General features: G+C 37.5%; 1 protein-coding gene across 1 annotated transcript; it reads left to right on the forward strand.

The window, feature by feature from the left end:
* Positions 1-35: 35 nt before the first annotated feature.
* Positions 36-16812, forward strand: LOC121386397. The gene is made up of 9 exons (XM_041517279.1): positions 36-133; positions 5691-5834; positions 7441-7546; positions 8401-8524; positions 9308-13366; positions 14215-14415; positions 14951-15072; positions 15871-16000; positions 16244-16812. The coding sequence occupies exons 1-9, from the start codon at positions 87-89 to the stop codon at positions 16414-16416; spliced, it is 5106 nt and encodes a 1701-aa protein (XP_041373213.1). The 5' UTR covers positions 36-86; the 3' UTR covers positions 16417-16812.
* The last annotated feature ends 5186 nt before the right edge of the window (positions 16813-21998 follow it).

A 21998-nucleotide genomic window follows, 5' to 3' on the forward strand; every position in this document is an offset into this window, starting at 1 on the left:
TAAGAGATAAAAACCGGAACAAAAATATAGAACCACGTGACCGGTGGACGCTAAATTCGAAATCAGTAATCATATGTTTTTTAATTATGTCCACACATCAGTTATTTTATGCACTAAATCGCGAGGATTTAGAGTAAGTTTTGATGCAGATATTAAATTTTTTTTTTTAGTGCAAACATTTATTAAAGGGGAACGCGAAGAATTGCAGACTTGTCAAATCAATAATATATCTTCGTGTTACCAGTGTTCGGCAACTATGGGCAACCTAGGGAGACACCACAGCATCGTAAAGGTCTAAAATTAACGAGCTACTCTCGATTCACTAATATCAAAACCTATATTAGCTCGGCCATTTACCTTTCGACCGACCGTTCAAAATTGCGCCAAATTCCCTCAATCAAAATTGCGCACCCTTTTCTCTTTGGCATTTGACTGCTCCATTCAAATTCCATAGACACTAGTACCTGTCCTTTGTATGTTACGCCAAATGAGGTACAGGCTAAAACGGAACCATTATCTTTGGCCAAAACGGAACCTATCATGGCTAAAACAGCACCATATATAAATATATATAACTTATCTTATTTTTAATTTCAGGATTAGGGTTAGGGTTCAGAGCGATGAATAAGGGTTGGGGGGTGGGGGTGGGGGTGTGAATTCGGAAGTATTTCCATTTTGATGACGTAGACTGGCCACACTGTTTATGTAATATTACTACTAATATTACATATTAAACAATACAGGAACAATACAACAACAAGGAAAAGTGTTGTCTTTAATGAATGTGTAAATATTAAGAAATGCATATACAGCTCACGTTTTCTTCCAACTTCCGGTGGTCTCTTGGTTTTGACTTATTTTATTTAAAAAAATAAAAATTCACAAGAGCACTCCTCAGCAAGATTGGCGTCTGGCTCTTGTCAGAGGCGGCTCCCAATGGGAGCGTGCTTGAACAGTTATCTGATGGAAGCACGTAAATAAATTTACCTGACCTGAAGATTGTTTGTGCAACTATCAGAAGTGACACAAAAACATTTATTTTTTCTTTTAATAAATAACTTTTCATTTGAGATAAGTTGCTTTGTTGGGTTTTTTTGTCTTATTTACTATTCTTCAAATAAAATTCAATTATGGTGCCGTTTTAGCCATCGTAGGTTCTGTTTTAGCCATAAATTTCGGTGCCGTTTTAGCCAACGCAGGTTCCGTTTTGTCCAATTTGGTTCCGTTTTGGCACGGTTCCATTTTAGCTATAACCCCGCCAAATGTATCTAGATGTTTTACCAGTCGTGTTTTCTTTGCTTATTCCCGGCGATTTAACGGGAAAAACCGAACATTGTGAGCTAAAATTGTCCGATATTTACTCAAGTGAAAGATATATTATGTTATGTTTGCTTATTAATTTTTAACATTTGCGGCATTGCCATATTTCCGATCTCACAAAGGAATGCAGTAATTGCATATTGTATGCCAGGCTTTGTTCAAAATAAATTATACAAGGGAAGTGGTTTATAGTGTGATCGTTTGTAATTGTTTTCCCGATCATATCGTAAAGAAAACCGAAAATGTCCGAAGTCTGTGTCGTGGCGTATTCGTGTTTAAATTTAAACCAAAATTAAATACAAACTACTGACATGTTTTGCCTCATTGCATATTTATTTATTTTATACCAGCAATTAATTAATTAATTCCACATCCATAATTATGATATATTGATCTTTTCCTTTAAATTCTTACAAGTGGCAGTTGCCTTCTTATTTTGACAAGTCTGATGTAAGATTTTGTAAAAGGATGTTCAGGATGCACTGACTGGAATATTAGTACTACAACTACAAGTATGAGTGAGCGTAAACAGGCAATATTATTTGAGTGATATTTGCCACTGAAAAAAGGTGGGTGGTACTAACCCCCTCTAAATCCACCCCTAAAAAAAGAATACTTAACTTTTCTGCTAAAAACTTTATTAACAGTCACTAAAACAAAAGGGAGTAAAACAAATAAAATTTGTTTGCGATAGGATGCTTACAAACTAATGTTCAGTTTCTGAAATCCGATGCGTAACGCACGTAACAAATTTATGTAACACACGCAACACTACATTTTAATGATTTGGAAAACAAATATCTGAGTAATAAGATTATTCTTTTCTGATAAATATTAACTTACATTTTGGTGATTAAAAGCAACATACAAAATTTTATTATCACTGTAAACTCACAGAACTTTGGCAACTTTCAAATCTGATAGAAAAATGTCTGTCATGAGAATGTAACACACGTAATGCAATCAAATCTAAGCCATTACAACCATGTTTGAAATTGAGCAAATGTTTCTTGTTTTATTTTGTGAAGTACTAAAGTAGGATTATTACTAATCAATAGGTTATAACAGGAGCCCTTTCATAGATTTCTAAATTTACACATTTTCACCCAAAGTGAGTCTGAAGTGTAATACACGTAACGTGGAATGATATGAATATGCCAACCTCCAATGTTAGTTTTTAACCTCTATCTCATATTAGGTGACATATATCTGATTATTACTATTATTCAGTAAAATAGTATTAACTTAAAGTAAACTAGGGCTAGTGAATTTTTAAAAGTGGCTAGTACATTATTTAAATCACTGATCCCATGGCTAGTGGATTTTATAAAAATTCTAGAAGCCCTGCGTGACACTGACTTCTACTCTAAATTTTAATTTGATATATCTGTGATATTTGTATTTTTGCACAGTTCTTTACACTGTGTTTATTTGACTTGAATTTTTATATTGATGTTGATCATCACTTCATGTTTTGAATTACCATAGTTTGACACCCAATAGCCAATGTATTTTTCATGCTGGGGTGTTTTTAAACATTCACTCATTCATTCATTCATTCATACTTGAAAGTTGACAATTTGTTTTGCATTTAAGATGGTGTCTAAAATTATGTTTTTTGAGAATATCTTTATTATGGCATCCCATGTTTGGATTAAAATCTTTTATAATTACAGATTTTGTCGGAGTTTGTGTATTTTTTATCAACAACATTGGGACTTTCTAGATCAATAATGTAATGCTGACTTGACATGTAACTGGTAGTGGTAGGTCAAATGATGTGTTACAAAATGTTATGGGAGGGAGACTGGTTGCTTAATTGTTGAATTAAAAATGCCATTGCCCCAACCAACACTATCAATTGAACTAATTCAATTGTAGGCCTACGTTTAGCAAGTTATTTTTAAATAAAAATAATAATATGAGGGATCTAATTCAGTCCGTAGTGCACATCTGAGATGCTTGGGTCGTAGTTCTTCTCAGTGGGTTTTTCCCATCCCAACTATCCCTAATCATGTTTGTTACAATAATGAAATTCAAGACAAGTTGATTCCTACACTTGTTTAGCTGAAAGTTCATGAAATCGTATAACACTGAAAAGTTATCTATACTTGTGTGCATCAAATTAACTGAATAGTACATATTGTAATTAAAAAATCAAATTGTCTGCATCAGTGTATGTCATAATTATATTTTTATAGCACTGCTCCTGAAATTTTTTAATAACTCCATTCCTGAAAGTCCAACTACACTAATGAACCCAGCAACATAAAATTAGAGGAAAATATTATTGGTTTATTGGTTAATTTTTGCAACCTATGTCTACATTTACATGTACCAAATACTTCATAAATTAATAATGCTTGGTTTTCACTCGCCTAAGTGTTTTGAGGTGTGCAAATTTTCACTTGCCATGGTTTTTTAAAAGCCAAGGACTAATTTTTACAGGAATCAAGGTTAATAACCAGTTTTTATTTTAATGTGGCAAAGCACTGAAATAATATAGCTAGTTTTGAATTTGAATGATGTCAGTATTCTATGACGTCACTTTGCATCTCCTTACTATAACCATAAACCAAAAACATGACATTTCCGTTTTCAGAACGCTGGGAAAATTCCAGTGCAAAAGTGCTACTGCAATTTTTGTTGTTTGAGCATTACTAATGCACCTGAATGTGTTTGAAGAAAATCTTGCGATTAAATTATTGTACCTTTTATGAAATATGGATTTCAAGTGAAATTATGGTGAGATATGTTATATTTATTGTGTATGAAGCCAAAACAAGGCTGTGAAGAATGACTGTCGTCAACCTTAATACAACAACAATTCTATGTTTGACTTTTAATTACTGTTACATCAATTAAATTATTGTACCTTTTATGAAATATGGATTTCAAGTGAAATTATGGTGAGATATGTTATATTTATTGTGTATGAAGCCAAAACAAGGGTGTGAAGAATGACTGTCGTCAACCTTAATACAACAACAATTCTATGTTTGACTTTTAATTACTGTTACATCAGTCATTTTTGAGTTCCTTGATAAAAAAAAAAGTTCACATATTAATTAGGAGATAACCATATAGAGTTTTTAGATTTGTGGGTGTCATTGTCGATTTGATCCTGCAAATGTAATTTTTGACCGAAGGCATTAGCCCGAGGTCAAAAATGAAACATTTGCAGGTATCAAATAGACAATAACACCCACAAATCTAAAAACTCCATATGGTTATGTCCATTGTAAACTGGATCGTTTTTCAACGGAACTAAATCTATTTGGTATTTCTTGAAAAAAATACCTGGCTACAATCTAACTGTAGACCCTTGAATCGTCAACTTCGCCTGTTCCAATTGCTAATGACGTCATTAGCTTTCGGGTGTTATTGTCTATTTGATCCTGGAAAAAGAATGTAATTAACCAATCACAATACAGAACACACTCACCATCAGTTTACAATCACTAATACACACACTACAGGAAGAAACCCGACAGCACCCCTTTTCAGTAATGTTCTGCTTAAATACGTAGTTGCTAAAAGGTTTCTTCCTGTAGTATGTGTATTCGTGATTAATATGAATTGTATTTTTTTATTGTCAGTATCTTCATGCTCTGTTTTGTTTTGGTTAATTATATAGTATACAATATTACAGAGCTGTCAACCTGTGACAGTTCTTAGGCGTGAGAAAATTAGTCAGGATTCAGGGACTGCAGGCTCTTGGTCGGGTTCAGGGCAAGTGTGTGTGTGTGTGTGTGTGTGAATTTTGCCATGCATGTCTGTACCGGGTTCCGTATCTGGATAGCCAGAAGCCCAACCTGGGACAGATCGAGCGAGTGCACGTTTTACTAATTAATGCTGTTAATGTTAAACCATACAAGTCGGTCATCGGTAGCACCCACAAGTGATTGTTGGTATTAAACCGAGGGTAGGTTCAATATGCTGTATTAGTATTAATAGGTAACAAACTCAAGAGACCTGCATAATCAGCATATAATTCCAGTCAGCTCTGAAATATAAACCACGATTATAAAATATTTTTATTTTTAGAAAAAGCGTGAGATTATAGTAACATTGCATGAGAGCGTAATGTTTGTTACAAATGCATGAGAGTTGACAGGTATGATATTACATATGTATATTATTATTAAGGAACATTTTGTTCAGCATCACGTCACAATTTGCTACACAAGGTTCAGAGATTGCTACGCAATTGTAAAACATTAAAATAGTTGCTAATAAATTTTCAATTGACTAGAAATATTGATAATTATTAAGATTTTGAAAATATAAGGTTCCCTGTATACATACATGTGGTTTGGTGCTCTATATTTATAATAATATGTACCATCTTTTTAATATTTTTTCCCCAGTCATGCCCGACAGTTATTGGATGCTGGTGTCGATGTCAACTTTGTGCTGCCCGATGAAGGCGTGGCACCGATGCATCTGGCTGCTGGACTTGGTACACAGGCAATTAAACTGCTACTAGAATATGCAGCTGACCCAAATATCAGGTATGCTGCAAGTCCAAATTGAATTTCTATCTCATCTTTACTACATTTCCAGTGACCAGGGCTCAAACTTAATGATGGCAACAACGACACAAAAGTGCCCTCGGTAAAGCTCCTCAGTGACTGCAAAATGTTTACACTTGGGGTACATTATCTGCCAGTGTATAACATTAGTACATTTAAAATATGTCTAGTCTACATACAGCAAAATAATGTTTCAGTCAACCCTCTACATTGCGACAGTTGTTTTCAGCCTTCTACATTGCAACCGATTTAGTCGCATATGCGACTATTTGTTTCATTTGGCAACTAAAATATTTCATATTATTTATATAAAAATAGAAGTAGGCACCATCTGGCTCCTTGAGGGAAACGTTAATGTAGAGGGCTGCTTTCAGTCTTATTTATTTGCTGCAAAAGTCTTCTTTTTTTCATTTGCCATGGTCAGGCTTTAAATTTCCATCAGTGGGCCGTTTCACCCACAGCAATTTTGTTTTTAAATTGCTGTGGGAGACAAATTCTAAAGTTCCAGCCCTGAGTGACAGCACCAGCTTTAAGTGCTAGATCAGTGAAACTTTGTTTGTAGCATGTGGAGAGAAAAACTAAATGAAATCAATTGGTTTTATGTTTATTATTCATCGGTTAAGATGAACATCTATGGATGCGAATTCTGTCAGCAACATCTAATAAGGGTAATGTAGGCGAGACATATAGTTGCTCTGAATTCTTGTTATAATATACATGTGTATTTATGCCAGTCTAGATATTAATCTGTCCCATCCTATTTTTGTAAATAATTTCAGTTTGGTTTGACGTAAAAGTGTTTTGGAAATAATAAAATAAAATAAAATTGTATGCACTTCAGGAAACAATCGGCTCAGAAATAAATAAAAACGTGTTCCTTGTGGGAAGGACTTTAGAGGTACATCATTACATGTACATTATAATGCAGTGTGTTTCCAGTTATTATACTTTTTTTTAGTTTTTTTAATATGGCGGGGGAATGAAAAAAGTAAAAATAAAACATTTTGATGGGAAAGTGAGTTCGGCAGATTTTTTTTTATGAATCAGTTTTGTTTCAATTTTTTATATGTCAGCTTGGTTTCTGTAAAAAGTAATTTGTATTGTACAATGTAGGGTTTTTTAAACAAAATTAGGTTTAGCAATAGTCATTTTGAAAACTGATTCCCAACTTTAATGGATGTTAAAGTGTGTGTGTGTGTGCGCGCACACATTTGTCTGATCTTAAATACTAATTAATACAATTTATAATTTATTTTATACTGTTTAATTAATGTATCTTGACATATTGTCTGATATTCGTCTCCAGGTGGGGCGGGACATAGCTCAGTGGCAAAACACTTGCCTTATGTGCAGTCGGTCTAGAATCAATCCCCATCAGTAGGCCCATTGGGCTATTTTTAGTATATCAAAGGCCATGGTATGTGCTATCTTGTCTGTGGGATGGTACATATAAAAGATCCCTTGCTACTAATAACAAAAATGTAGTGGGTCAGTATTACCAAATGTTTGGCCATCCAATAGCTGATGATTAATAAATCAGTGTGTTCTAGTGTTGTTGTTAAATAAAACAAACTTTGCTCTCCAGGTCAACAGACGGCTACACACCGCTTCATATAGCTGCGACGTGGGGAGAAATTGAGAATGTTCGCCTGCTGCTCTACAGTGGAGCTGACCCTCACGTCCGGGATCAGGTAAAGAGATATTGTCTTTTAAATGCATTATTTCATTCCAACTAAGGTTCAAGCACACTGTCCTGGGCACACACCTCAGACATCAGTCGTAATAATTTTCAGTACATCATTAAACAGCTGCAGTTGGGGAAAATTATGTCTCTATTTTAGAGCCTTTTCTTTTAGCCAGAAATAATTTTTAATGGAGGATTTTTGATAATTTATAGAAAATTGAAAAAGCCTTTATTGGAAATTAAAACATACAAACTGTATCATCTCCTGATATTTGACCAACCCAGTCGGTAATGTCTTGAAGATGGCTGTGGAGTTTATCATTCTCCAAGGCACCTTTTTTTTTGCTGTGGACTATATTATAATTGTTTTACATGGCATGTTTTTTTGCCATGTACATTTTCTTAATTGCAGGGGTTGTGTCACTACAACTTAGCAAAAAATAGGGGTTTTAATGTGTCTGGTTTTAACTTTTCTTTATTATAACATTACTATGTAAAATGTCTATAATGAGGACTGAATGTAGCTCAGTGTAGTATACAGCAGAATTTAACCGCTCTAGTGGACACATTGGGTTATTTTCCATTTTCCCCAACACTCCATGACTGGTAATATCAGATGCTGTGGTATGTGCTGTCCTGTAGATAAACCTTCCCATGCTGCTAATTGGCAGTAGTTTACTAGTATGACTTAATGTTTCATCTTTAATGCCATGCATTATATATTCCACACCACACACTACCCCACATCACCCCCCCACACACACACACACACACACACACACACACACATTCCTGATAACGTTAGTGAGGTGTGACTGATTTTTAACATACATGTGTATTAGGAATTTATTTTCCTAACAGGATGGTTTCCAGCCCGTTGACGTTGCGAAAACGTACGGCCATAATGACTGTGTGTGCCTCCTCAAGTATTACAGCCTGCTGCTTTTCAACACAGAAGTGGAAGATGACAAACCCAAATACATTAGTAAGGCCAAAACTAAATTTCATTTTTTCATAATTATTGTGAATCACTGTCTGGGATCAACACCCAATATTGCTACTGTCATAGTGATGAATCGTGCTAGCACAACTAGAGAAAATAATTACTAACGTTTTCTCTTTTATTAATGCAGAGTTTTATCTAGGATTTTTTGTCTGATGGGATTGGGAAAATTAGAGTGAGTAAATAATACGTGGAACATTTTTAAAGCCATTGAATGATGCAATACTTACACCACTGTTAAATTAATTTATTTTAACAGAAATATACTAATGTCCAAAAGAAACTTTACCTACATAAAATTTGAGTAATTTGATAAATATTGTTGCTAATTGAAAAGCACCAATTTAGAAAGCACCTTACAAACACTTTACATAAAATGTATCATGAAGTGCATTGTGACGTTTTGATGTTGAACTTCATGATACTTTAATATCCTACTGGACCATTTGTTGGTTTTCTTTAATACAATTTCAAGCCTTGAAAAGTTTCAGAGTATATATATATATATATATATATATATATATATATATATATATATATATATATATATATATATATATATAATATAGACACACACATGTATTGAGAATTTTTAATTTAGAAATTGGGAATTTTCAGTGCCACTTTCTTTTGGGAAGGGGCTTATTTTCGAACCCACAGAACATCTATCTGAATCCCTGTTTCAGTAATAACTTAATTTTGGGAGCTCTCATTGTACATGTACCAAAGGTGATTTATTTAACTCTATCATTGTTGTTCTTACAGGAGAAAGCATGGATAATCTCTCTTCATGCAGAACGCCCATTCCCATGGTGAACATCTGCAGGGACAACAACGTGGCGTGTGACATCGCGTCAGAGAACTGGAACAACCACAACTGCATTCACTCACCTCCAAGCAGCTACACGGACGTCTTTCAGCGACACTTCTACGACTGTGTCCGACAGGGCAAGAGGATCTTCATGGACGTCACGTCACCGCACCATCCGACCATTCACACCAGGGAGTCACCGCAGTGCTCTGTTTCTGACGGCGGAAAATACCCGTGGAACAGAGGACCTTGTTTGAGCAGGCGGAAAACAATGAAAATTCTCGATTCCGGTTTGCCTGTGGTGTCCGAAGTGCCCAGTCGTCACGTTTATGAGTATCACGACGCAGCTGGGAATACTTGTAGCCTGAACAAGGTTAAAACCGATGGTGCGAATTATCAGAGAAACGTAGCGTGTAACTGTGACAACATGAACAGTCGCGGTCTGCATCTCCAAGAACAGTCACCACGTTCTGTCTGTGGTACCAACAGAAAAACGTGTCCCCAGAAGCCTTGCCAAACATGTACTTGTCAGCCAGTGGCGTTTTCACCAGACCACAGCTGTTTTGAGATGACACATCAGTGCAGAAATATGACGCCGCGTCATAAGCACCAAACTTTGTGTTTACAGGTCCAGGGTCAAAAACAAAAACAGGCATGCCAGTGTGGTGAAGGTTGCTTCATTAAGTCATCGTGCGTTGATAACATGGTAGATAAAACAAGGACCCTGAAGTGTGAGCCGGGCGTTGGCACCCCTCCAAGTCGGTTCCTGCTCGACACTTTAGAGAGAGAGACTCCTGAGGCAAAATTAGACCGGTGGCATTCGTCAGGCCTGTTCAATTCAAAACAAGTATATGAAATAAAACCCAAGAGTAACAAGTGGTTTCAACCATTGGTCGAACCTGTGAATACTTCTGAGACGGAATCGAGAGAATATACTGTTCAACCATTAAAGGAACATTCAGACACTTCCAACCAAGTGTTGAGGCAGTCGACTGTTAATGAACTACTTTTCCAGTATTCTGAAAGTGGCGAACCGGTTTGTTTTGATGTCACGTCACCCAATCATCCTTTTGTTGATAAAAAGTCTTCCCAAGTTAATGACTCCACAATGTTGTCTACCTTCAACTCTAGTAATTCATTGTTTTCAGAATCACTGAACCATTCCATAAATGCTGAACTCAGTACTCTAGAAGATTTGTTACCCACAGGCTCTCCTAATTCTTCTCCAGTAAACGATAGAAAACCTCCAGTTCATCCTGGGAAAAATTCTGTCATGAAAAACAATGCATGCAAAAACAGTAATAACATTCCATTCAGAAGTTATGAAATGAAAACCAGTCCACATTTGGATGGAAGGAAACGTACTCTTGTCATTGACAATCAGTTGGCACTGCATCAATTTTTGAGTAGCCGTCAAAAAGGAAGTGGCTGCCAACAGCAAGCTGAATTATGCAGTGAAGAAAAAGAAAGTGGAATCAGCAGCACAGATCATGTTAAAACAGACTCACTGACAAATGCAGGTGAGAAGGAAGAATTGCTAAGACATGGATGTGACAATAGACACACCCAAGGTGAACATACCGAAAACACTGTTGATGTTATCAATGATGGAGGCACAAGTGATGATTTAAACAGAAAAGAAGACCATGACAGATGCAAATACAATTTAGCAAAATCTAAAATAAACCAGAAAGCATCTTTTTCAAAGGATTCCAAAAATAATCTTGGAAACGGAAAAGATTATGATAGCTACAAAGACTTTTTGGCAGAATCTAAAATAAACCTGAAATCCACCCATTCTGATGCATCCAAAGGTGACAGACTTGCCAGCAATGATCATGATAAAGACAGAAAAATTCTAGCTGAATTCAAAAGTGGCCAGAAACCCCTCCTTTCTGATAAACCTAGAGATACTTCATGCAGAAGACTCTTCAGTCTAGATCCTGGAAGACACAAAGACATTGTAGTTGAATCTGAAACAAGTCAGAAATCAGGCTTGTCTGGAACACTTCACAACAAAGACCACAATAAAGACACAAACATTCTGACAGAATCTGAAACTAACCAGAAATCCTCTCTTTCTTACGAGACCAGAGATGCTGCCTGTAGAAGACTTTTCAGTCCAGACCATGATAAATATGTGAACGTTCCAGTAGAAGGTAGACTTGGAAGTAAGAAAGATTTGATACATGGAGATTCCAAAGACAGGAACACGAGAGAGAGTGATGTCTCTTCCTGTGACACATTCATGACCTGCCAGGATGACACAGAGTTCACCATGGTTACCCATCTGAATGAACACTCCGAACCAAATGTTAAGATCAGCATCAGCACTGCTGGTGATTCTGAAATAAGCAGACTCCCTGAGGAATGGAGAGATTGTCAAGAAGGTTCTACAGCTTACAATGATACACTGACTGGGTTGTCCATGTCCTGTAAAAATGACAACACAAACCATACAGTGGATGGGTCATGGACTCATCATGAATGGGTTGCCCCAGATCCAAATGATGATGTTCTCGGTGAAAGTGATATCATGACATCTGATGAGAGTTTCATGAATCACATCAGTAGAAATAATTTTTCGTGCAAAGTACATTGTGGTTTACCGCCAAGAGAGTCGGCTTGCTCAAATGACAGGAAACACAAAGCCTTTACTGTGAACCCTGCCAGTCCGGACATGGAAAAGACTCCAACAAACCCTGATGGTGGAAATAAATCACTGAACAATAAGAATGGAGTTCTTTCACCAAGTAGAACCTCAGACTCTCTTCAGAATCCTTCAACAGGTGCTCCTCAATCAAATGCAGACAGACAAAAGACACCAGTGATGTTAAAAAAGCAGTTGTTTCTTGGCACTGATTTCGGATTCCAGAACACACTAAGTCAACAGCACAAATGGCAGGCACCACAGCACCTAGATAACGATGAGTCGGACCTGATGACTTCTGATGAAAGTTTCCTGTTGCGAAATGAGAAGCTAGTGGAAGCCCCTTGTGAGAGTATTGAGGATCTAGTGAACACATTCGGCAAAGTGGGTGTCCAGTCAACTGGAAAAAAAAAGGTCGATGATCTTAATGTGTATGCAAGGGGTCTGTCTAAGGACAAGTTTACAAGGGAACTATCTACGGCGAACATTACAAAAGGACCATCTGAAAATATTTCAATAGGATTATGTAATAATGTTTTGGGGAGACCATCTAAAGAGAATGTTTTGGGGAGACCATCTAAGGAGAATGTTTTGGCGAGACTATCTAAAGAGAATGTTTCAAGGAGACTATCTAAGGAGAAAGTTTCAAGGGTACCATCAATCAATAATATTACAAGTGGACAATCAAACGAGAACATTACCAGGAGACAGTCTGAGGAGAACACTACACTATCTGCACCATCAGCTCAGTCTGTTTTGAACAGACGTCTCTCGGCGGTGACCGGATTGTCCATCTCATCCTCGCCTGACACGCTTGACGTCGGCTTCTGCAGACGCAGCTCCCTGGACAGCATCTACAGCCACCTGTCGTGCAAGGAGTACGTGTACCGGGACACAGACACCGGCGTGGTGCTCATCGAGAGACACATCCCCTCCGACTACGAGGGCAGCAGCATCGACCGCCAGTCTTTCAGCAGCAGTGTGTTCAGCGTGCAGACCGTGGACTCCCAGGACACGGAGATCTATGATTGGAAGGCTTACCAGTCGGATTGCAGCGAGTCGAAGTCATGCCAGTCAGATTGCAACGAGTCGAAGTCTTACCAGTCAGACTGCAGCGAGTTAACAGCAGATGGACGGGGAGTGAGCGAAAGGAAGATGATGCCACCGCAGTTGCCGACTTCTGTCCCGGAATGTCTGTCCCAGCTGTCAAACAACGAGGTGCGCGACAAGTTGAAGTCGCTGGGTGATGACCCGGGTCCGGTTGTTCCGTCCACCAGACAGCTGTACCTGGTGAGACTCGCCACCATCCAGGCAGACCCACATCTCGTGCAGCACGTGATGAAGTTGACCGACTCTGTGCCAGGTATGTATATAAACAGTATGAGGGGAGGGGGGTATTTTTGAGGTGGTGGAATTATTGCCCGTTAGTCAGTTTTTAAAAACTATTGTTTTTGTTTTTTATCAATGACCAATCCACTAGTGGTGTTACAATTTTTTTTTTTTATTTTAAGGATGGTCTTGACATTTTGGTGTGTCCATTCTTTCTGTATATGGTATATGTCTATCCAGTTCTCTGTATGAACGTAGATGGTTTTGCCTTAAGCTGGCCCACAAATTATGTTGGCAATTTGGTGAATTTGTTTTTAAAATGTGTATTCTAATTTGTCTTGGCAATGAAATAAATGGCCATAAAATATTAATCAAATCCAACTCCTATTTGGATTTTGTGAGCATCAGCTTAAATCATGTAAACTGATAACGAATACTACCTGAATGTAACACATAGAATAAGTATTAACTTAACAGTCTGAAATCTGTATGACTTTATACGGCTTTTGTAGGAGATATCGCTGGCACTATAATTTGTGATATCTCCTGTGATATTCTCCTAGGAGATATTGCTTCTTATAATCTTGATTGGTAAAATTTAACCCACATTACTGACCTTGTTTATAACTGTTGCAAATGAAAAGAATGATAATGGATCATAATTTATCAGCACTCGTTGATAAAAGTATAAAATCCTCGGCAAGCCTCGGATTTCATACTTTTTGTTAACTCGTGCTATTAAATTATGATATCACAAGACACTCGGGGAGAGTATTCTCTATATCTCGTGTCCAAATTATTTTGAATATGATGAAATTATTAAACCACTGATACTCTCAGTTGATTGCACTGTGGAACTAACGTGGTGTGTTTTCCTGTCAGGTTATTCTCATGAACTGCGACTGGCTCTACAAGACAACCTGGATCTCTGTGACATGGATGAGCTGGAGGTGAAGATGGTGGCCCAGTTTGAGAACCCTCAGGGGCGGAAGTGGCGCGAGGGAACCATCAAGTCGTCATTCAACTACCTGCTGCTCGACCCCCGGGTCACCAAGAATCTGCCGCTCAGAGCCAAACACCTAGGTGCGGTGTCTGTCAGAAGTTTAGTTGTTATGAGTGTATCACTTAGTGTTCTTTTCCTTTTATTTTGTCTGATTTTTCTTCTGTCAGGTGTGGTACTAAAACAGTGAGAGTGTTATTACAATAAACTTAGGGTGGTTTTTTTTAATGATATGATACTCTTATATGCACTCTTGATTTTACATCAGGTTTTTCATTATTTTAAAATTGGGATTGGGCCCTAACAGCCATGTCAGTAACAATATTTTTAGAAATATACAGGATTAAAAAGGATAAAGCAAAAAATCTAAAAATAAAAAATCTGGTCTCATCAAGAAATATATCTGTTACACGTGTATCTTCAAATTGATTTAATATTTTTACAGCTTCTTAATACTGTTGTGTCAAATCAAAGCAGGATATCAAATATATATGCAACTACATCACATTTTGATGATACAGTTAAATGTATTACTGCCATATTGGTTTCTCGAGTTAGACAGACTCTTGTATATTCTGTAAACATCTTTTATTAACAATTCCCTATTTGACATTTCAGGTGACCTTGAAACATTCAAGATCTTCATAGCTGCCATTTTCTACGTGGGGAAAGGGAAACGATCGAGGCCGTACTCGCATCTGTACGAGGCGATCTCTCACATGCAGACACCTAAACCTAAGGTACTTCTCATAACTTGGAGAGGCGGGGGTGGGGATTTAGCTCAGTCGGTTGAGTGCTCACCTGAGTTGCAGGATCGAACCATCTCGGATCCATTCAACTGATTGAGGTTTTTTCTCATTCCAGCCTGTGCACCACAACTGGTCAAAGGCCATGGTATGTGCTATCCTGTCTGTGGAAAGGTGCACATAAAAGATACCTTGCTGCTAATAGAAAAATGTAGTGGACTTCCTCTGATGACTACGTGTCAGAATTACTAAATGTTTGACATCCAATAGCCGATGATTAATTAATCAGTGTGCTCTAGTGGTGTCGTTAAACAAAACAAACTAACTTTAACTCATAACTTGTGAATCAGCTTCAGTGTTGCATAATACTGGGAAGCAAGGGTGTCTGGAGGTTGGGGGACATTGTGCCAGTGATAGGCCTTTGTCACCAAATACTGATTATTTAGCACATCAAAGAACAACAAACTCTCGTTACCATTATTCTCAATATGCCAGGTCTAGAGAATAGAAAAGATCTCAGGTGGGGGTAGGGTTTGTAGGAGGGGTCAAGAGAAGATATGTCTGTTTGTCAAAGCATCATGCATGGGCGAGATTTCATTTAATATTCTCCAAAAACAATACTTTGCCTGAGAATTATACACCACACAACATACCATAACATCATCATAATATTTTGCAGATGTCTTCATCCCTCCCAAATCTGGTTCACTGTTAATGATAGATGAGCAGTCTGTAGGATTCTGTTAATTTTTCTCTCTTCTTTTTCTGCTAACCGAGTTGTTTGTCTTGCAGACTAGTTCAAAAGTACAGCACATTGTCGACATCTGGCAGGAGGGAGTCGGAGTGGTGTCCCTCCACTGTTTCCAGAGCACCATCCCGGTGGAGGCCTACACACGTGAGGCGTGTATGGTCGAGGCCTTTGGTGAGTATTGAGGTGGGATTTAGCACAGTTGGTAGAGTGTTCGCCTGAGGAGCTTAGATCGTAGGATCAAATCACTTTGGCAGAGCTATTGGGATTTTCTAGTCTCAGCCAGACAAATGTCAGCTGATAAAATAATATGTTGTTGTTTTTTAAACAAAAAAGCTTTTTCTCATCTCGTCTCTATTCTAATCATTTTGAAAATTGAAGATTTGCAATAACTCAATTATGTTTTTATCACTTTAGGTTTACCGAAACTGACCAACATGAAGAAAGGAGACTTCTATGGCACTGCCTGTTCGTGGTCTCTGAAGCAGAAACGGAAAATGGGTGTGTTCCTTTTGAAAAAGGCACTGCAGATTTTCCTCAGCGATGGTGAACGACAGATCTGTCCTTATGACATAAAACAAGGCCAGTGATGTGCTACAGGATCCTCTCTATAATCGGGGGCAGCTGCACACCATTCACTCATTACATTACATCAGATATGTTGACCGTATTGCAAGTGCTGATGTTTCTGGGTCACTTTCACATTGTGTAGCCTTCAGTATTATAAAATACAGGGAAATCCAGAGAGACATTCTTAAGGTGATAAACTCACTAAATAAAGTCTCAAAGACCAAAAGTCTGGCTGAAAGGAAACAGACTGGTGAAATGAAGTCCAATTGAGAGATTCCGGAAGTTGTCTGGAGAGATATTAAGTCCCAAAGAGACTCCGTGGTCTAGTGGATAAGCTTCTGGACAATGAAGCTGACGACAGTGGTTCAAATCCCGTCAAAGTTGGTCACACATTCATTCATCTTTCTCATATATCGCCCTATCATTCTCATTATCTTAATATAAAAAAACTTTCCAATTTCTCCCACAATTTCAATCTGTTTCGACCCTTTCTGTCAGTTTCCTCCGACTTCGTCTTCTGAGCTGTCCACACCATCGCATACCTGTCTCAACTTCCTCCACGGGTGCAGTTTCTGTGTATTTCCCTGCACCCACTTGGCATCCTCGTCCTCAGCCGCTAATAAAGCTGGTCTGACCTACAGCATTAACTAACGACCGCCGGTAGTATGGGTGCATAATAGGTAGTTACAAGTGCCTCTTAACAATGCCAGAAGTAACTACTGAACACTCCCTGAAGTGGTCAGACTAAGCCCACAGCTAAAAGCAAGGACTGGGTTGTGGAGGTGGACAGCGAAAGCAGTTGCAAGATAGGAGGAGTTGCCAGATCGGGAAGAAATGAGATGGAATTCAAAGGAGAGAAAGGAAAGGGGACAGTGGGATAAAAAAAACATTTTAAAAGTCCCAAAGAGATGAAAGTGAAAAAAGTGAAGAAATTATGTCCTAGAAAGACACATCTAGGAAGCATTGACTCTTTCACATACATAGAGATTAATATACGAGCTTGTGTGTCGTACTGATTATACAAAACGAGTGTCAGGATTATTGTATTACCCGAGTGAGAATCTGAGTTTCGTAAAATCAGTACGATTCACACGCAAGTGTAATAATTTCTTTATTATTCACATTATCTAAAATATTTTCATGAATAACAAGCTAGGACCATGTCAAAACGTTTCAAACGTAACTAAATTGAGATGACAAAACAACATTTTACACTGGGGAAGTCGCATTAAGTTATGACTTCGCTTTACAAAATTACATCATTCGTTGTGCACGTGAAATCATTATGACACACGTGGGTCATACTGGTTGTATTTCCCTGAATATCTTGAACTATGTGGATAATAAAAGAAATTTACACACAAGAATAAAAGAGGTGGCAAGACTGCTAATTAAGACCCAAAGACAGACTGATGTGTTGGAAATGGTCAAACTCGAGGTGGGTGGGCGAATTAAATCAAGAAAGACAAGCTTGAACTGGTAACCAAATAAAGTCCCAACGAGACAGAAGAGATTATGTCCCAGAAAGGCATTCTGGGAAGGAGTGAGACTCGTTCACACCAAGTACACTTAATAGAGTTGGTAAAACTTGGGTAATTTAAAGCCCACACAGATGTGCCAAAATGTTCAAATTCTGGAAAAGGAATCTGTTGAGACATATAATTGGAGTGGTAACAATCAAGGAAGTTAATTTGTAGAGACATTGAAGTGGAAAAAAAAGGTGAAGCAACTAAATTCCAGAAAGACGTGCTGGAATCTGTTTGTGACTCGGGAAGCCAATTTTAACATTGTAAATTTATGTCTGCAACTAGCAGTTGTACCGGTTATAAGTTTACATGTGTTTTGCATCTTTTTCCATGAAAAAATTAAAATCATTACGGAAGATTGAACATTTTAAGGACAAAAGAAAATGAAATATGTGTACTTCTAACTATATTTATTGTGTTATTATAATAGTATTAAGAATTATGGTTTAGTTGTACATTTATGTTTACCTGCAAAACTAGGCTTACAGTGTTTTGTGAAATTGGTTCATGCACAGCAAGACTCGTCTGTCCCAAGCTGACCCACTGGCCATGCTGGAGATTTGTCTTGGGATGGACGTGCCTGAACTTTTAACTGGATAAAGGTACGTCAATAAGAGTTTAAGCAGTCTATTCCTAACTTTAATGTTAAACGGACTACAATGGCTCTAAATCTGAAGCTAATAGTTCAAGTATATTTATTTTGCTCAACAGAATATTTGCAAAGTAGACTCGCTACAACAAACACTATTGGAAGTGAAAAACAAAATGAAGTAATATATTATTGTTAGAGATAGTTGGTCAAAGGACATAATTAGGCAGCTGAAATCAATATTTGTTTAAAAGTTAAAATTTTATGTTTATATTTTGTAGTAAAATAGGTGCTTACTCCAAAGAATACTTCATAATGTCCATAGATAATTATGATATGTATAGGAAGGAAGGAAATATTTTATTTAACGCCGCACTCAACACATTTAATTTAAGGTTATATGGTTAAGGACCACACAGATATTGAGAGAGAAAACCCGCTGTCGTCACTTAATGGGCTACTCTTTTCAATTAGCAGCAAGGGATCTTTTATATGCGCCATCCCACAGACAGGATGCTACATACCACGGCCTTTGATATACCAGTCGTGGTGCACTGGCTGGAGCGAGAATTAGTCCAATGGGCCCACCGACGTGGATTGATCCCAGACCGACCGCGCATTACCACTGGGCTACATCTCGCCCCTGATATGTATCGAATATAAGAGAATGAAAAGGAAAGAAGGAAGGAAATGTTTTATTTAACTATGCACTCAACACATTTTATTTATGGTTATATATCGTCAGACATATGGTTAAGGACCACACAGATATTGAGAGAGGAAACCTGCTGTCGCCACTTCATGGGCTACTCTTTTTCGATTAGGAGCAAGGGATCTTTTATATGCACCATCCCACACAGGACAGCACATACCATGGCCTTTGATATACCAGTCATGGTGCACTGGCTGGAGCAAGAAATAGCCCAATGGGCCCACCGACGGGGATCGATCCCAGTCCGAACGCTTTAACACAGGTCTACGTCCCGCCAGAAATGGAAAGGAAACGAATTAAAGATGCATTCCAGGTGTCCTGTAGTTGTTAGGAATGCTTTCCACTAACACGATTTCGTATGCGGGTATTCGATTAGTGATTTTTTTCGTGCAAGTTTTTCAGCATGGTGACATAACATGAAGCATTTAGTTTTGGATTAAAGTACACTTTGATACGGTCAAATTTTCTTAGTAATCCACTTGAGAAAACGCAGATATGGAAAAACACATTTCCACTCACGGAAACACACACACAGAATTGTGTTAGTGGAAAAGAGGGCCGTATAGTTCTAAATAGATTCCATATTTTATTGTTCACTCCAAAAACTGCCATATGCTAATGGAAATGAAAATCAAAGTGTTTTTCCATGCAGGTTTCATTTCCACATGCTGAATGGCCATGCACATGAACATGTTCAGTGAAAAGATATATTATAAATTATATCGAGTAACTCGCATGCAGAATAGTGAGTGGAATCGCTTTCATGGAAAGGTGACCTTAAGCAAATACTTGTTTTCAAATAGAGACTGATTAAATAGTGTCTGGTGGCATCACACAAATATTCTTATACTGTTATGTTAGTATATGACATATCTCATTTATGCCATAGTTTATTTTTCTAATGATTCGTTTTTATTTGTTATTTTTGTTGAGTTTTTGTAAGTGTTTTGATACAATCAATATAAAATCCATTTTCACCTCTATCGATTAGTTTTTCTTCTTGTTGTCGGTGTAAAATGGTGGAAGTGGATTTGGTGTCTTAAATCAAAGGCAGCGATTAAAAAAAAAAAAACCCCACAAAAAAACAGTGCGTAAGTCTACATGAAGTTGTTGGTAAAGATTTTTTTTTTTTTAACGACACAAGAGCACATCGATTAATTAATCGTAGGCCATCGCATGTCATTCATTTGATAACTGACAAGTGGTCTTCAAATGAAACCTGCTACATTTTTTCCAATTGCAGGATGGCACATACCATGGCCCCTTCTGTAACAGTTGTACCTCAGTCGAGCACTGTATTGACTGAACTAAATCCTTACCCTGGTGATTAAAACATTTGGTTCCATGTTGCTATTTATCTGTGAGAAAGAGAATTGTTTTCTTGTCATTCTCTCAACCAAATGTGAAAATAACTGTGTTAGACACCTAGTAGCTACTACTCAAACTGCAGTTTACACGGTTTTATTGATAATTTTAGAATGTTTACCTGATCAGCTTTCATGCAGGACATCATTAAATACTTATTCAACTCCTTTACTCTGATTTTAATTTTTCGAAGATAAAAAAAAACAATTCAACCTGGATGCATATAAAAAATTTATTTTGAAAAATAAGTTAACATATATGCAGCAATACAAATGCTTGATACTTTACAAAAGTCAAAATAAAATAGCACACTAACAAGTGTGAACATACATACATACATACATGGAAGCACATGGTTTCAATATTGCATGGTGTTTGTTGACAAGCAGTGGTGACAGTAATACAGATAATCTTCCAGCATGGCAAACTGATGGCATAATGGAACAGGCTGAGATTCACATGTTTTCTTCCAAGACAACTTCAGACACATAGAGGGGAAAGGCCGCACAAGACATTTTCACTATTTTCTAACTGCTACTGGCATGGGTAAAGCTATTGTTTTTGGGTGTTTTTTGTTTTTTTTAAAAGATGTGGGTGAATAATATACTACTTAACTTTCACTAGGGATATTGGGGGGAAAACGGATGTCAAGTAAAGCAACTGCATTTATTTTGTTTGATGGGAAAGAAGGAAGGAAATGTTTTATTTAACGACGCACTCAACACATTTTATTTAAGGTTGTATGGTTAAGAACCACACAGATTGAGAGAGAAAACTTGCTGTCATGACTTCATGGGCTATTCTTTTCGATTAGCAACAAGGGATCTTTTATATGCACCATCCCACAGACAGGATAGTACATACCACAGCCTTTGTTACACCAGTTGTGGAGCACTGGCTGGAATGAGAAATAGCCCAATGGGTCCACCGACGGGGATCGATCCTAGATCAACCACACATCAAGCAAACGTTTTACAACTGGGCTACGCCCTGCCCACTTGTTTCATGGGTGTCAAAAATTTACTTCATATTAATCATCAGCTATTGAATATCAAACATGTATGTAGTCATGCATTACTGTGGTGTTGTATGGAACAAAAAAAAACAACATTGGTCTAATTTAAGATGTGCACAAACTGTTTACCATGAAATATATATGGTATATCCGTAGCAAACGTTTAGTAGTACAATATAGAACAGATGCACTGGCTTCAGGAATCCACATTAAGTGTTCTTGGCGATCTATAATCCATTTATGACTGGTGATCATTGCATGATTAATTTAAATGCAATTAACACCTGCATTTCTTATAAATGATTAAACGTACAGCCATTTTAAAAAAGTTACACATGACTAAGAGGTAAATATGTTGCATAAATGCAGTTCTAAATGTATATATGTATACCCGA

The sequence above is a fragment of the Gigantopelta aegis genome, chromosome 2, assembly GCF_016097555.1.
Source record: "Gigantopelta aegis isolate Gae_Host chromosome 2, Gae_host_genome, whole genome shotgun sequence".
NCBI lineage: Eukaryota > Metazoa > Mollusca > Gastropoda > Neomphalida > Peltospiridae > Gigantopelta > Gigantopelta aegis.